We start from the raw sequence: 16,817 nt of genomic DNA, 5'->3' as shown, positions 1-16,817 counted from the left end.
AAGCCCTGTTATTTTGCTGGCATGTTTGAGTAGAACTATTCACTGTGCAACAATTTCTGAGTCTGAGGTGATATGAAACTTGAGAAGTTTTAACGCAAATTCTAACAAGTTATTTAACATAGAAACAAGGTTTCATTCATGGGGAAAATTAACCCAACAGGGGTGCTTTCTCACCTCTCTGCATCACTTGTTATAAATTGAAAGTATACCATTTAGATATTCCATAATTAACATGTTTTGGAAAGATCTCGAATATCAGCAAAAATAAAGTGCTATTCAGGCACTGAGGATAATTTGCTAATAGAAGGTTGACCCCTCTCAGCAGTGTGCTACTCTGTCAGTACCTGCCCACTCACTGCAACCTGCTATTCCACAACCAGTTCCAGAGGTTGAAGCATAAAGAATAGCCACTTTCTTAAAGGTCAAGGAGCAGAAATCAGCGTTCAAACCCTTCTCCTCACAGCAAAGGACAAGCCTGGGATTTCCAAGGAGCTGTCACACTCCTGCCCCTCCACAGCTCCACTTTGCTCAGTGCAGAGAGAACACCAAAGCACGACAGAACAGGCGTACGGGAAACATGGCTAAACTCTCCCATTTGGAAGAACATTTTGGGAAGAGTGCCACGAGAATGGCTGAAGGAAGGGGACCTCCCTGCTGCTCCTGTCCCCTGCAGTACACAAAGCATCAGCCTGGAGCTCTGCCGGCTTCCACCACCACTGCCACTCCCAGGGTTGGCTGTACAGGAAATCACAGCCAGCAGCTCCCGCCAGAAAATTTCCAGACCTTCTCTTGCTCCATTTCCCAATTTGAATCGTGACCAAGGGTATTTCATCTTCATGCACAAGCACAAAAAAATATCTACCTTCTATCGAGAGGAACATATTTCTGTTTATATCTTAATTTACTAAGCCTCACAGAGGCTCTACAAAACGTGCAAATGTTAATTTGACACACAGAAAATTAGAGAGGCAAGGAGAGCTGTCAAAAGTGATGACATGCTGGAAGTCATTCTGCAACCTCAAACCCATCTTCTGGCTTCCTGATTTGGTGTTCTTCTGGTGAGAAGTGCTTGGAAATAGCAGAGTTTCTATTTGTAAGTGGGAATGGTTGAGAGAGAAAGTCAAGTGGTGGTGTGGGTAACACAAAAATCAAACAAACAGGTACAGAGCTGACAAGTCATCTGTTTTACACTGGTATTTCCTCTTTGACTTCGTTGGAGGGTGTATATTCTTATTTTCTGATTACAGGAGAATACCATTAATAGAACAGACCTTGCAGAAAATTAGCAGAGTTGCCAGGCATCCTGCTCTGACAAATAGGAATGGTCCCCGATAAAGATCTCCCCTCAGATATGGCTGTGTAGGCAGGCACAGCTCAGTAAGCACATAAATAAATGCATAACAAAATGCACCATTGCATGCACGTCTGGGTTTTTAACAAACTGCAAACAAATGAGGCTTCACTGTATGCACTCTAACTCTCTTCTCACTTCACAGACTCTTTGTATCTTTATTTTTCCCCCAACATCTTTGTTTCTCTTAAGTATTACTTCTGCCCTCTACTTACCCATGCAGGGTTCTGTTGACTCAACTGGAAAGACTTTTCATGAGAGCCTGCCCTAGCCTGTCTCAATCAGTTTCCATTCCTTCACTTCTGATTCCCTACACATATATTACCGAGTTCCAGACAGATTTTTAAGTCTCATTTCACATTCCTTCAAGGTCTGCTTTACTCAAGCCCCACTTTCTTTTTTTTTTTTTTTTTGCTACTAGTCTTTGTACGGCCTCTCATCAGTAATTCAAACCTGAGGATATTGTGATTGCATTGTTGGAACTTTTCAACTCCAAGCTTATCTATCACGCCTACATTATTTCCAGTGATTAGCTGCAGTATCACTGCTAAGCTTGTAGGCAATTACCTCATTTAAGGGAGCATCCTTGTAGTGCCTTACTGAACATGCTGTTATCTGCATTTTCATACTGCCAGCTTTTTCATTTCTCCCCATTCTGTACCTGAACAAATGAAGTCACTTGGTTCTGTACCAACTTCTTTTAGGCTGATTGTATTTAAAGATACTCCATCTTTTGATCTTACTCCTAATTCAAAAACTTTCTTAGTCCATGATACCATTCAAACCTTTGAGACAGACTGTCACACTGCACCTCGGTTTTCTGCAGTGTGTTTTGAGCTTGTTCTTTGCACTAAACTTTCAGTGATGTTAACTAGAGCTTTGAAGATGCAGAACAACCACAGACTATGCAGAATGCAGGACATCTGCTGCAGCAGACAGGGAAGTGATCAACTCCCAACATAATTCCACAGCAACAGTCACTGTCCTGGTAAGCCCCTTAAGCAGCCAACTGCAACCACTTCTGCATTCAAGACAGTGACCAAGAAAGCCTCAGTCACCAGTCAGTGCTAAGTACTCTCCCCACACACTCCTAAGAGTAAGGACTCACTGACTTGCCCCCAGCCCCATACTGGACCTGCAGACTAGAGCTTAACATGGTCTGTCACCCTGGAGAGCATTCAGAGACAGCTCACATCCACAGACAGGAGCTGCCTCCAGAAGAAGACAGACACATATTGCCCCTGATTTCTGATGGATGTTTTACAGGTAGAGTGTACCCTTTACAGAAACACTGTCAACTCAATACAGTTGGTTGTATTTCAGGCAAGTAAAACAAGAGACAAATTGAAATTTTGTTTTTTCTGTGTTACCAAGCCTCCTCCCTTGGCTTGCCTTTCATTTGGAAATGCTCTGGGCTCTAATAACTGACTGACAGTATCAAACTACAGCTGAACTTGCAGACACATAATTAAACCAACACACAATACAACTCACATGCTGCTGAGGAGGAAGCCCTGACTTTTGGGCTGAGCACAAGACTTAAAGCCAGAAACTCACAACTGATCTCAGTTTGACTTTTGTCTGTTACTATCTTTGTCTCATATTTCACAAGGTAATTGTAAGATTTACTCTGCTAAGGTCAGTATGTGCTTTAAAGACAAAGTACTAAGTGCCAAGTATTATTATTTATTCAGTAGTCTTGTTTCCTACGTTAGCTGCATGTGAGCAAAGCATGCCTTGCTTTTCAGTCAATTTTGCTAGTTTGGTTTCTTTGGTCTCTCATTTTCCATGGAACAGTCGCTTGGGAGAAGTTTTGGTTCATGGAGGAAGGAGGAAGTCAGCCCTTGCACTCAGATGACTGCTAGCATGTTTACAGCCACACCACATAACCTTGCTCAGAACAAATCTTTGCAAGAAAGTGCTCAGAACAACAACAGCTATTGGCATCTTAGAGTTTGCCTTCCCTTACATTAACCCGTATAAAAACTTTATTTAGAGCTGAGGTAAAAGCTTTGTGTAGACCAGCATTATTTTGCGATGTTCCAAACCCTCTTTCTCTCCTGTGAGCTGCAACACAAAGCTTTTCCTCGCTGTTTGGCTATGTTACTTCTGTTCACTTTGGGATCAACAGCATCAAAGGATCTAAAACCATTTCTTCTCACTTACTTAATGTGTTTTAATTTTCCCCTGCTCATCAGAGACCTTATTGCTTCCACAGTCTTCTGCTACTTCTTGCAGGATTTTTTGTGCTAGAGACTTTAGAAGTTGGTTTGTTTTAGCACTAACTCATTCCCTTTAAATTCAATGTTTACATTTGTCAGTATCTCGACATACAATTTATTTCACTAATTGTTTAATGACCTACGAAAAAATTTTTCGAAACCCATACATTAGGAGAGCTGCAGAAGAACATACATCACTTTTTCCTGTTCTTTACACAGGTCCTTGTTTAGATATATATAAAGACAACAAGTATCTTTCACATGTCACTGCTGTGCTCCCTTAGCTTCCCAAAGTGTGGCATAAAAGGAGCAGTTTTCACAGTCAAAATGACATAGATCAAGTTTTCACTTTTAAAGTACTTTTACTTAATCACTTCCTCCACCTCTTTCCTAGTCTGCATATCTTAATGATTATGAATTGTTACACAGTAAAGACTTTGTAATAAGGTAATACTGTTTTCCACAATAAAAATCTTCTATCTGAGCGAAATATGCAATTAAGTCATCAACAGCTTTACTGAAGTATTCTTTTCCCATGGCAAGTTCATCTTTCCCTTCCTGGTCTGCCTTCCTTGGCTGTTTCTGATGTCTTTGTCAAGAAACAGAAGTTAAAAAATGGCCACCTTTCACCCTATGGACAAGAACTCTTTAAAGACACCATGATGAAGAAATCCACAATAGTTACAACTAGCATGGGGGAGTCAGGCACCCATCTCTGCTCCTTAGGACTGTTTATTCCAAGAGACTACTTAGGCACAGACTTGAGTGTCTCCTGTAGAAATGGATGTGACTCACACAAGGATATACCAGATACTGAACACCACTAATCACTGTACTCTCTGTCCCAAAGCAGAGTCAAAAATGCAGTCAGTTTTCTTGAGAAGCTCATGCACTCAAACCTGCATGAGGACTTGGAAGAAGCACAAGAAATGGCAGTGGATGCTCTAAACCAATGACCCAAAATCCCCTGATTCAGTGCTAGGCATTTGTCCTGGTCAGCTTTCCAAAAACTGCTCCTTTGGCAGCGGCACAGAGCCACTGCTGTGCAATGCTCCCTGCCAGTATGTCCTCCTCAGCACTGCAGAGGTTATTCTTGCCAGGTGAGTCACTGTCCTTAGAGGGATGTCAGCCTCTTTCACTCAGAAATAGCTTCTTAAACATTCCATAAGAATTTATGGCATGTCAGTCAGTTGGTAAAGGCATGGTTAAAAGAATTTAAGGTAACTGTGTGCCTCCTCCCAGTCTGATGTTGTCGTCCTTATGGACTTCACTAGAGAAGGAAGAATAAGTAGCCATGGAGAATTATTTCAGAGACAACAGCAGTCAGGAGCCACCAACTCAAACAGAGGCAAATTATATATACAATATACTGGCTGCAACACCTCTGGTGGCTTTGTGCTCCAGGACCTTCGTGAATGTGTGCATGCTCAGCAAGGCAATGCAAACATCTGTAACCCCAGGATTCTGTGCTCCCCACATGGCTGACATCATGGATAGTGAAGTGAGAGCAGTTTAAGGACTGCACACCACATCCTCAGTTGCACTGATAAAACTGCATGCAAAGCAAGGCTGGAAACCAGATTATCGAGGTTGTGACCATTAAAAAAAAAAACCTAAAACACTGCCAACCCATCAAAAACCACACAGCAAACTAGTTAACCCTTTTTTTGGAGTAATTTTCAACTGTAACTCTTTGAAACCTCAGCTTACAATGAAGTATGGGAAGCACTTCTAACAGCACAGCTGAAGGAGCTGTATGTTGCTGTAAAGGACAGGAGCAACTGGTCAGAGGCAGCAAAAACTTCCAAAGCCAGTGTTGCACTGAATCCACTATACTATGGATTGACTTTCTCCACCAAATGATACAAATATACAAACAAAACAAAAATTCAGCTGGAATTGGAGGCTCTCAGCAGTTCTGACGAGTTGGAGTCTGAAAACCTGGCCCTCACTGCATGTACGTAGAGCACAAATAAATTCTTATTTTTATGCCTAACCACAAAGAAAAAGCAAAAGACTGAAATAAGGAAATTACTGGATATATTCAGATGGATAAGTATCTTGTAAAATGAATAACTAGGCAAGGAAAATCATTAACAATAGAGCCATCTGCTGTATTTCAAAAAAACTACACCAGCAAAATTCTGAAAATGGTAAAATGCTTTTACAAGCTGAATTTTTCACTACTCAGTGGTACAAAAAGTGATCATAATGATTAGTGCATATGTTTAAATAACAGGAAATGTGTATTTCTTACACCTCTTCTAATTAAAAGCAATATTTAGTGGCATAATACTGATTCTCTGTGTCTAATGATACTAATTGACATTGTAGGTGGGCTTGTTACAAGCCTGGAATGCTCTCCATTCCACTTGAATCAGATAAGCACAGAATTGTGTACAGAGACAGTGAGGTCAGCAGCAAGCTGAATATTTATTTAAATACTTTAAATATAAAGACACTTGATGACGTTTTTCTTGCTTTAACGTAAGAATTTCAAGTCCGAAGAAAAAAAAAGTCGGGAAAAAAAAAATCAACCCAAAAAGTGAGGGGAAGTTTAGAAAACAGACTAACCCAAGTGGTTCTTAGTATATCTTTACACTTCTAGAAATAAACCTGAGGAACCCTCTTTCAAGCACAGTGGGAAAAGCAAGTGCCTGGAAGCCAATTCCAAGTTTTGCATCTCCAACATAGCACTAAAACACGGAACTAAAATCCTGGTTAAACTAGGAAAAATTGTACCAGCACAGCCCCAAAGCTGCAGAGAGAGAATATACTGCTGAAAATCTGGGCTCAAACGGGTGCTGAGCTGTGCAAAAAAGTCACACCTACAAAGCACACAGAGCCCCCGGAAACTCTGTCCTGTTCACTGGAAGGTTGGTTCCCTGAGCTGCATTCTCTGAGGTGGTTAGAAGAAGTGATCACAAACCAAAAATGAGAGCTGTTGGCATGAATCTTCACAGGGAAGTGTCCCTTGCATTTAAAACAAGCTTGTGAGCCATCTACCTACAACATTTCTGTAGGGCACCACAATTGCTTCCATAAGTGCGTCTGCCCCAAACGTCTCTGTAAAATATTCTGATCAAATCAGATGTTTGACAACAAATTTTACTTGTTCCTACAACCCTTGCCATTCAGCAGTTTGTCACTTAACATTTCATGCAGCTTTTGTAGGTTATGCAAAACGACTGACACTTCATTACTCCACCTGCAACTTCAGTAATTGCTACGCAAGTTTTTTCTACTATCGACAAAACCAAACTTCCACGACTAGGAACTTTTAAGCCTCATAAATAATAGAGCAAAGGCATTCTTAGCTTAAAAGGAAAACCAGGTGCATTTACCTGCCATCATAGCTATCATACTGGCTTTGTAGACATTAGCAAGGGACCCCAGTTCACCCGTAGCCAAGATGGTTTTCATGTGAGCTTCTCCACAGGCCGCACGGCACAGACGGATCTCCTCGTAGAGACCTGGGGATAAAAGCATGTGGAAATGATCAAAGTTGCCTGAGAGATATTTTCAAGTATGGCTGTAATTTCCACTTCTGGATTAATTTCCAATCTTATAATTAGTCATAGCACTCAAGAACTTAAGTTTTGTAAGTTCAATAAATTACATGACTGGAGGTAATTAGCAATGCCGTGCAGTTTCAGACTTTACCTAATAGCTATTAATGTCTGTTCTCTCAAAACTACAAATGTGAGCAGTGAAGCAAATACCCATGAATACATCAGGAGTAAAAAATGCTATGATAGTAAAGATTGGTCTTAAACCAGCTTTTCCAGCAGTAAATATGGTAGTACATTGAATCAGTACTCATAGATAGTTATGTTTTCCTGTGCACCTGGTCAGCAAAAACCTCCCATCCTTCCCGGTAAAATTCAGCAGCGCTCCCACAAAAGTTTAAACACAGGGAGGCTAAAAGAGCTAGAAATTAATGAAGCACTGCTGTCAGAAGTTGGCTGCTTGGGGATGTTTAAGACTGCTCCAGTGTGAGGAGAAAAGCAGCTCTTACAGTGCACAGTCACCATTTCTGGATTCTGAATTCAAAAAACAAAGTTGCAGAAGAAACAAACAGGATGCTCTGCAAGAGGGTCCTTTTCACAAACACATAATCAAAAAGTTCTTTGACAGAGAAGAGGGCTAGAATACAGCTTTAAATAGGTCCTGCTAAACAGTCCAGACTATAAAGACTCGTTTCTTTCAGCAATATGAGACTTCTTTTCCTCTCTGCCCTTAAGTGAGACCTGGAAGCATCGAGCAGGGTTTGCCAGCTGTGGTAGGGCCTGTGTCTGACTGATGCCATCAGCACACCAGGGTGTCCAGGGCTGGAATTGCTGGTGTGGCCTTCTGAGACATGCTGCACACATTAGCAGACAACTGGCTAATGCACTTAGCAAGTCCCTTTATAGGCACCAGGCTTCACCTTGTTTCTTGCTGTGTACCAAAGGTGTGAATTAATCAGTACTAGCATGCAGTCTAACATGTTTTATTGATCAATTGATGATGCTCCAGAAACCTACATCAAGTCAAGGCTCAAAAAGGAAACACAAAGGACCTGTGCTATCTTTTTGTGCATTTAATAACCCTGCTCATGTTAGATCCAAACGGAATCTCTTTTTGTGGAGTGACTCTTTCCTGAAGCTTTTGAAAACCCAGAGAAAGCAGCTTTCTTGTTTTTCTAGTTTCAGTAACAAGAGGAGAAAGTTTTCCCTACCTTTGAGATACACCACCAAATGTGTCAAAATAAAATCAACAAAATGTACATTTAGGTTGGATTCCATGAAAAGAAATTACATCCTCACAGCTGTTGTTCCCTGGCACTGCAGCTTCAGCACCCCGCCTGTAGTTGGAAGGTACTTTCACATGCAATTAGCATCAAGCTGGTTTGAACAGGCTCACTACCTGCCAGCACACATCATCCCACGGACAGGAACAACTCAGGATCCTCAATCATCCGTGTCTATCAGGTTAGCTGAGGTGGAGGAGAAGTGGGCACACTTTAATGGGGCAGGTGTGTAGGTAAGAAATGCTGTTCTTTATTCAGAGACCAATTATTGCAGACTATAGCTGACATTCATAGGGCCTTTTCAACCCCACAGTAAAAGTACAGATAGAAATGCAACTACATCTGGGACAGCAAATTAAGCAATCTCATTCCCCATGCAAGCTGGAACTGCTTTGATACAGAACAAGTGTAAAAACTCCTACTCCTTTCAAAAATAAAAAGAGAAGTTTCAGTCCTCAGTCAGATTTAAATCAAGGCACAAATAATGGGATTATCCTGAAACTCTTGGGCAAATGTCTGTAGTATGGGTGGAGTTAATCTCAGTTGAAAATGTACTCGGTGTTTCAAGGAGTCCTGGGCTTCCTGTGGGACAGTCTGTGCTGCCAGAAAGTCCAACACTTAATGACTCAGTTCCCTCAAGCTGAATAGCAATAGGATCAAAGCTGGATGCTACAAATCCAGGACTATCTGTGAGCTGGGCAGAACACCAGCAACTGCCACAGCAGACACAGCTTCTCTGGTTAGCAGCACTGGCACAAAGATTTTGGTCAAAAAACTCTATCACAGGAAACCCTGCAGGCGTATTTTCAACTGGGAGCTAAGAACACCATGAAGAGGTTGCAAGAGATTTTCTTTTTGACTCATAAAACAAAGAAAAAAAAAAGTAAAAGCTCTCAAAGCAAATGGCCAGTACTCTGCAGCATCTCGAACAAAGCACCAATATTATCCCTTCTAAAAGCAGTCTAAATCTTAAGCCAGGGGAAAAAAACCAAAAAGAAAAAAAAACCCAAACCACTAAACTCACAAAAAAAACCCCAAAGCAAGCCAACCTACACAGAATATACTTGGTATACTTGGTGCTCACTAATATAGTGTGCAATAGCTCTACTGATTTAGCTGTTAAAATGGATGTGACATAAGAACTCCTCTACTTTGCACAACTTGAGATACCTGACAGCTTTAATGAACTTTAGATCTGCTTTTACTGCATGCATTTACAGAAGTCAGAAGAATTCAGATTTTTTAGGGGAAAAAAAATGCTTTGATAGCTGTGGTTTTAATTTCACTGTTATAAAACACAAGAGTTGGAAGTTTTTTTTGTAGCTTTCCTAACACTGTAAATATTTAGTACATTATATTGAATTTTAGCAGCTATTAAATACATCAAAGAAAAGGCTCCTTCTCATATCCATTTCCCAAGCAAACATCCCTGAAAATTTCTGCTGGCCATAATCTGGACTAGATTGTCTAGATGGTCTGTTACTTTGGTGTAATACATTAGTCCTAAAAATCACAAAATAAAGTGGATAATCTGTATCTCCTACAAAGGAAATGAAAATATTAAAGGAGGAAAAAACCACACTGCTTAGTTTTTTATGAAATAGCTCTTCTTCATAAATGTGGTGATAAAATCACTTTTTTTAAAAAAACCTCAATTTTTTGGTGTTTTTATCTAGTCAGTCACAGTGACTGATGTTAGGGGTAGGAGTTGAGATGAGAAGATGTTTGGGTTTCTGTTAGCCCGAAAGATCAAGGTAATTGTGATGGGAAACTGGAGAATGAGCTGGAGCCCCTTCTGTCTGGCATGTTAATGGCAGGTTTGTTAACAAAATGACAAGCACAAGGCTATCAGCACAACACTGCTCCCCCAGTTCTGCTCTCAGCCACATATGTGCAACTCCAGGCTCCAGTGACTCGCACGGAGCTGGAAACAGAGCCTGGCTTCAGGAGCCTGAGGTGCTGCTGACAACACGAGACAGAAATTGTGCAGCCAGGCTTTGAGATCCCAAGGCAGTCTGCACATCCAGGAATGGTAAATCCAACTACAGCGTCCCTGAACAACACGTGGAGTCTTCTCCAAGCCTCTGGAGCGGGGGGTGTGTTTTGCCCACGCTGTTTATGAAGTATGTAGCACAAAATAGGGTCCCAATCCCTGATCAAAGCCTCTAAACTCACATCTGAAAGATCAGCAGAAGTGAAAAGCAGTTTTCATAGTGAGGTTATACCTAATGTGTATCATGGATGCAGCCATGCTCAAATTTCTTAAAATATAATGTTTTCCCTTTTCTTACAAGGAAAATTCAATTGCCATGGAGCAAATGATGGAATAAGAATGCTCCTGAAGCCACTGACAGTGTAGCATGCCCAGGTGTTTGCTAAAAGCTGTGAAATTAGCACCAACATTACTGTACCCCACACAACTTCAGGAGGTACAGCAAATACTGACAACAGGGGGGGAAAAAAGAATCATAAACAGATCCAGTTTCTTTCAACAATTTGTTGCTTAACTTGATCACTCCTCACATAAAGACTCCACATTCTGTGTCTAAAGGAAGTATCCAAATTGATAATTTTAAGCTTAACCCATACTTTGTCAAGTAATACAAGACAATAGCTGAGTTAAATGACTTTGAAGTAGTATTGCTTTAAAAGCTAAAAGGTTATAAAAGGTATGTAAATTCATAAACTTACATCTCATTTAATGTTATTTTCTGATGTAATTTAGCTGTCCAATAAAGCTGCTTTCATATTCAGCATTATTTAAAAGGTCTTAACAATTACTTCACAAAGATTTGGAAAATACATTCTGAGTGTCATAGAGAGCTCCAGCAATATTCAAGAACTGCTTTAAAATAACTTGACATAATTGCACATACACTAAAATATTTAATAACCAAACAAGCCTTTGAAGCAAATCACAAAGCAACACTATTCTATTGTGGTGACCCCAATTATTGCACAAGCTGCAAGAGAAGCTAAAAATGAACAGTAAGATAAAGCACTCTACCACATAGAGGGGTTTTTTTTCAGTAACTTCTTAAGTTGTGAAGACTGTCAGCATAAGAGTATATTATTATTACTACTATTATTATTACTACTACTGTTAGCATAAGTTATAACAGAACTGCAAGGCAGCTTTAGCTGATGAAGCACCTTGAACACAGGCACAGGTACTGCACTAGACTTCTTAATTTTATGTAATATAGGGATTTAGCCTAAAAAAAACTTCTCCATCCCTTCTTCTAGATTCCTTAAAAGTACTTTATAGATTATTCTGTATTATCCCTAATCACACAGGTAACATATCTATAGCTAAACAGGAAGACAGAACACTAGATTTTCACCAAAGTCTTCAGATCACCTAATGAAATAGTTTTTTGTTTTTAATAGAAAAGTTAAATATTGCAATTTTTCACCCTGTGGCATCACGATCTCTGTGGCAAGTAAATTCTGTTCCTGAAGGAGCTTTTTTTGAAGATCATGTCAACATGTGTCACAAACAGATTCACATTAATGAATAAACATAGAGAAATCATTTGGAAATAATTTGAATTCTGCCATCAGTGAAAAAAAAAAAAATCTAAGCCATGCCAAAATAAGGACGGCTTTCAACCTTGTCATGACACCAGCTCTGGATAAAAGAATATGCACACCAAATTAAAAGCCATCCCTAATTTACTTATTTAGTAAACTGACACCTTTATATCACATCCATCACTGCTATGTCTGTGTACTCCTCCCTTGTAATTTGTGACCACAAAAAGTCATTCATCTCCCATGCAGAGAAAGCTAACAATGTATGTCCAGTTCATTTCAGTCACCATACTAACTCTCTCTCTGGATCCAAGCCCTGTATTTCTCCTCTGAGTTCTCCTTCAGATAATCGTTCAAGCAATATAACTAAGACCAAAAGTATGGAGATTGCAAATGCTACAAAAGAGGTCAAGATATTACAGCAAGGAAACCAGTCCTGAAGACACAGATGCAGAAATATGTGGGTTTTCTGGTTCAATTCTAACTGTTAATTGAAAGAAGACCAAAATCAGAAAACATGATCTATTACCATGATGACTCTTATTTCCTCAAATAAAGCCAGGTACCAGGGGTCCATTAAAAAGTCTTCCAAGCAAATAGGATATTATGGCACTGCATTACACAGCTAAATGGAAAATTCATTCCAAGACAATGATGTCTCTACCTTCACATGGAGATTAGTTATAGGAGCACTGTCAGCACTTAAGGCAAACCATTCACAGTACATTAAGGAGGCAATTAGAGCAAAAACCATCTTCAGCATTATTGTTCTTACTAATTAGTAGTAGTCTACAGACACCAGAACATCAATAATGATACGAATAGTCAATTTGTACCCTCAATTTTCAGGAAAAAGAAAACAGCTAAAACACCTATTTTCATCAAGAATTGAAACATGTATATTTAACAAGGTATCATCTACATTAGCAGCCCCTTGGGCTTTCTAACAAAACTGTTCAAATAATTAGGCTTTTACTTGCTGGGGGTTTTTTTAATGCTGTACACAAAATCCTCTAAAGGCACGAAGGGAATAGACCTTAATTTTCAAACCACAAAGTCATTCTGCCTGCCCAGCCTGAGACAACTTCCAACAGCATTCCTCTCAGAAAACACAACCCTTTGTCATAAATTAATTAAACAGTTTTTATTTAGCTCAGAGCCCCAGATTATCAGTTACTCTCAGGGGAGGAACCAAATTCTTCAAGGACTGATGGAGAGATTTGGGGAAGAGACAAAGACAGACCCTGCACATGCACATAGAAAGGTTTAGGGTCCTTGCCAAAGGAACTTTCTACTTACCTTCCCACTGGCCAGTCAGCACCAGACTCCTGCTAATGACAATGTCAATCTCTCGGGCACCATATTCCACTGCCAGCTTTATTTCAGTCAGTTTGGTCTCTAGAGGAGTTTGTCCAGATGGAAACCCAGCAGCCACTAGAATGAAATGGGTACAGGTAGAAGGAAGAAATGTTTTACGAATGTGTTGAAGTTTTATAAATTGACTATTGTAGATACAAAAATGCTGCTAGCAAGGATTTTCTTGCTATTTTCTAAGTCCATGAGAGACTTTTCGCTCTCACAGAAGAGGTAGCAGAGTTATGTAAACAACCAAACACCAGCAGCCTTGAAAAGTCTTGTTTATGGTACAGTAGAAAAATGCTTTGACAATGGATGTTTTAGGATTTTAGCCAATCACCCCAAGGGGTGGCTGGTCCTTTGTCCAATTTGACTATGAAGAAAAAAGTCTATAAAAGAGTTTGTAAAATAATTAAATAAATCAATCTTGCTGCACAATTCCTGCCTGCTGGATCTTCTCTCCTCCTCCTCCCTATGGCTGCAGGACACAGTGATATACCCTAGGGCCCAAGCCTGCGGTAATAGACCATAAAATTAAAAATACCTCTAATACACCAAAAAGTTTGAATGTTACTCTTTTTTTTAATCCCTGCCATGATTCAAACAATCTAAAGGCACCTCATCCTACCCCCTCTTCATCCACAAGAAGCATTAGCTCTACCCTCAAAATCCAACATCCAGCAAGGTAAGTGCACCTTGCGAAAAGATCTTTCACGTGCCTTAGTATTTTCCAGAACAGCCTCCATAAAAGCACAGTATCTATTGCTTCCAGAAGAATTGAGCAAACAAGGAGTGAATTCAGACATGAAGCAATACATACATTTTAAACTTCTCTCCAATTCTTTTAAGTAGCATCTCGAGTTAAATCATAATAATATTGTTTAACGGTTAAATCACAGTATAGCAAAAATTGCTTTCAATGAGTTCTGTTTAAGATTATGTTTATTATGTTTGAGTACAAAACCCAGAGGTAACTTTGGAAATGGGAAAAATAATGGCTTTGTCAGAGATTGTCTTTCTCTCTGACATAGAAATGCATTTAGTATGTATTTTTACCCTACACAACGAAACTAACAAAAAAACTCACATTAGCATTAAACACCTGATCTAACTTCAAAGTCTGCCCCTGCTTTGAGCAGGAGGTTGGACCAGATGACATCCAGGGCTCCCTTCCCAGCTGAGTAATTCTTTGATTCTACTTCTTGCTTACTGTAGATTCAGGACTTGTCTGTCGTGTGTGGTGACGGGAGAAGAGCTGGCACCGCTGGATTTGGAAGTGGAAGTCCTGAACCTGTGGGATGCTCTGCAGGCAACAACCCCTGGCTCTGCACACAGCTTCCCTGAAGTCAGCCTGTGGGATGTGCTGGTTTTGGCTGGGACAGAGTTGTCCTCACAGGAGCTGGTGTGGGGCTGTGTTTTGGATTTGTGCAGGAAACAGTGTTGGTTCCACAGGGATGTTTTGGTAACTGCAGAGTAGTGCCAGCACAGAGTCAAGGCCTTTTCTTGGCAAATGGGCTGGGAGTGCACAAAAAAGCAGCTCTTATCAGAAATTTTCTCACTTTTACTCTTCCAATTCTCTTTTGCCCCCCATCCTGGAAGTGGGCGTATGAGCCAGTGGCCATGTGGTACATAGTTGCTGGCCTGGGCTAAACCTTGACACAGGATTACACTTAAAAGCCAAACATGATAGGGAAAATAAACCTTTGTTAGAACTCCTACCATCATCATCATGTGCTTAGTGTATACTGATACATGTCCAGCACTCTATCTCAATTTCTTCTGTCCAGGGGAGAAAAACACGGATATATTTTTAAGCTCTTTGAAGAGCTTCCAGCAAAACAGACGTGGCATTCCTGAGAAGCTTGAAGTTGAAAGACAACTAAAGATTGTACCAGAAGAAAATCCTCCTTCCATTCCCTTCCTTCCACGTGTTACCTTTGCACCTTACTCCCTTTTCACCTTATTCCCCAACACAAAAGCAACTCCAGACTTCTGGACTTTTCTACGTATTTTATAACATCAAATTATTTAACAGGATGTTTTCAAATAAAGCTTACCTGAAGCTACTGGTATGTTACAGCCAGCAGCCTTTAGGGTGTTCACAGCATCGGAGACTCTTGCAGGATACACACAAACTGCTGCAACAGTGATACCTGCAAAAGACACAGTTCCCTTTTTCAAACAGAGACTTCAACCTTCTCCAGTGCAATCCATACCATGAGCACTGTCCTCACCTCCCACGCCTGTGTTCTCACAAGGACCTTAAGCACCACACCAGGGATGTCTGTTATACTGCTCAAATGGTTCAGGTAATTCTCATACTGTTTCCTCCCTCATGTTCCTTCACCTGACCCTGGGAGCAAGCCTGCATTAGCAGGAGTTAAAACTCCAAGATTTTTATCGACAGACTCACAGTTTAGTGCCAACACACACAGCTAAGACATGCTTGATCAGCGAATTGCTGCAAGAGAAACTGCACTGCCAAGCTCTGTTCTTACTTGTGGAGCCAGACTGAGCCCAGCAGCAACTGAGCAGTCTTTATGTTAATGGAGCCCTACTGCATTTCTAGCTAAAACACTCTTCTCTCAAACTCTCAGATAATTGACCTCGTATTTTATACTTCAACTGTCTGAAGAGTTCATAAATCCAAGTTTTAAAAAAAGGCTGATCTTTGATACTTCACGTATATGGCTTCAATCAGAGGCCTGATTCCCCTTCGGTCCACATGACTTCAATCAGTGGACCAATGCCCTCTCCAAAAAGCGAGAAAATAGTGAGGAAATGCAGACATTTTCTCTACAAAATACACACGCCAAAACCTACCATACCTTTATCGTGCATGTCCAAGGCTTTGAGGAGATCCTCTCTGATAGGGCGCTTTGCTTTAAAGCACAGCCTTTGAACATTTGAAGGAGTATCATCGCCTGAGAGAGTGGTGAGGTCTATGCAGGTGACAGCTTTCAGCAGCCAAGCCGCCTGCAAAGGGAACAAAGCAAGGAATGGAGCAGTTCTGTTTGCACATCCAAAGCCAAACTGCCATAGAAGATGCAGGAATCAGAAGCCTGGCTCTCACTCTGACAATGAGGACATGGACAGGATGTAACACAGAGGATAAGCAAACAATGGCTTAGGATAGACAGGGTTCGCAGATATTTGTTCATGTCTTCAGCAGTATCTAATGATACAGAAAGGATCCACTTTCTTTTGTGTGAACCAGGAACAAAAAACATCTGTAATTCTGGTGCAAAAAAAAACCCCCAAAGGCAAGAGGTAAGCGACAAGGTTAAAGCGCTCTTGAGATGGAAATGCTACAGAATTTTAAAAGACTTATTAATCAAAGAATGGAGCAGAAGTGTAACTAAAAATTTTATGAGCTTTTTTTGCTGAACAAAAATTGAGCCTAAGACATTATTTTGAAATATCTGTTGAAGGTCTTCCAGAAAATGCTCATTTACAGTGATGGCTTCACTCAAAGCTGACTTCTCTTACAGGGCACTTGTACAGGGCGAGAGTTTGCAATGGCAAAGTCCAGCTGAGTCCATAAAGCCCCTCTCTGACAGGG

General features: G+C 40.5%; 1 protein-coding gene across 2 annotated transcripts in view; it reads right to left on the bottom strand.

Moving 5' to 3' along the window:
• Positions 1-16,817, bottom strand: part of DERA (deoxyribose-phosphate aldolase) — a 47,889-nt gene that overhangs the window by 20,633 nt on the left and 10,439 nt on the right. For both annotated transcript variants that reach the window (XM_042050263.1, XM_042050264.1), the window contains exons 3-6: positions 16,084-16,231; positions 15,313-15,408; positions 13,199-13,333; positions 6,918-7,046 (exon numbers count right to left, since the gene is read on the bottom strand). In XM_042050263.1, the coding sequence (XP_041906197.1) occupies positions 6,918-7,046; positions 13,199-13,333; positions 15,313-15,408; positions 16,084-16,231 (508 nt within the window). The remainder of the gene's footprint in view (positions 1-6,917; positions 7,047-13,198; positions 13,334-15,312; positions 15,409-16,083; positions 16,232-16,817) is intronic.

Source organism: Corvus kubaryi, unplaced genomic scaffold, assembly GCF_017639235.1.
Source record: "Corvus kubaryi isolate FWS band 111438036 unplaced genomic scaffold, C.kubaryi_AGA036_p1.0 72, whole genome shotgun sequence".
NCBI classification, from domain to species: domain Eukaryota; kingdom Metazoa; phylum Chordata; class Aves; order Passeriformes; family Corvidae; genus Corvus; species Corvus kubaryi.
Note: the sequence above shows the minus strand (reverse complement) of the source record. Positions and strands in the feature narration are given on the sequence as shown.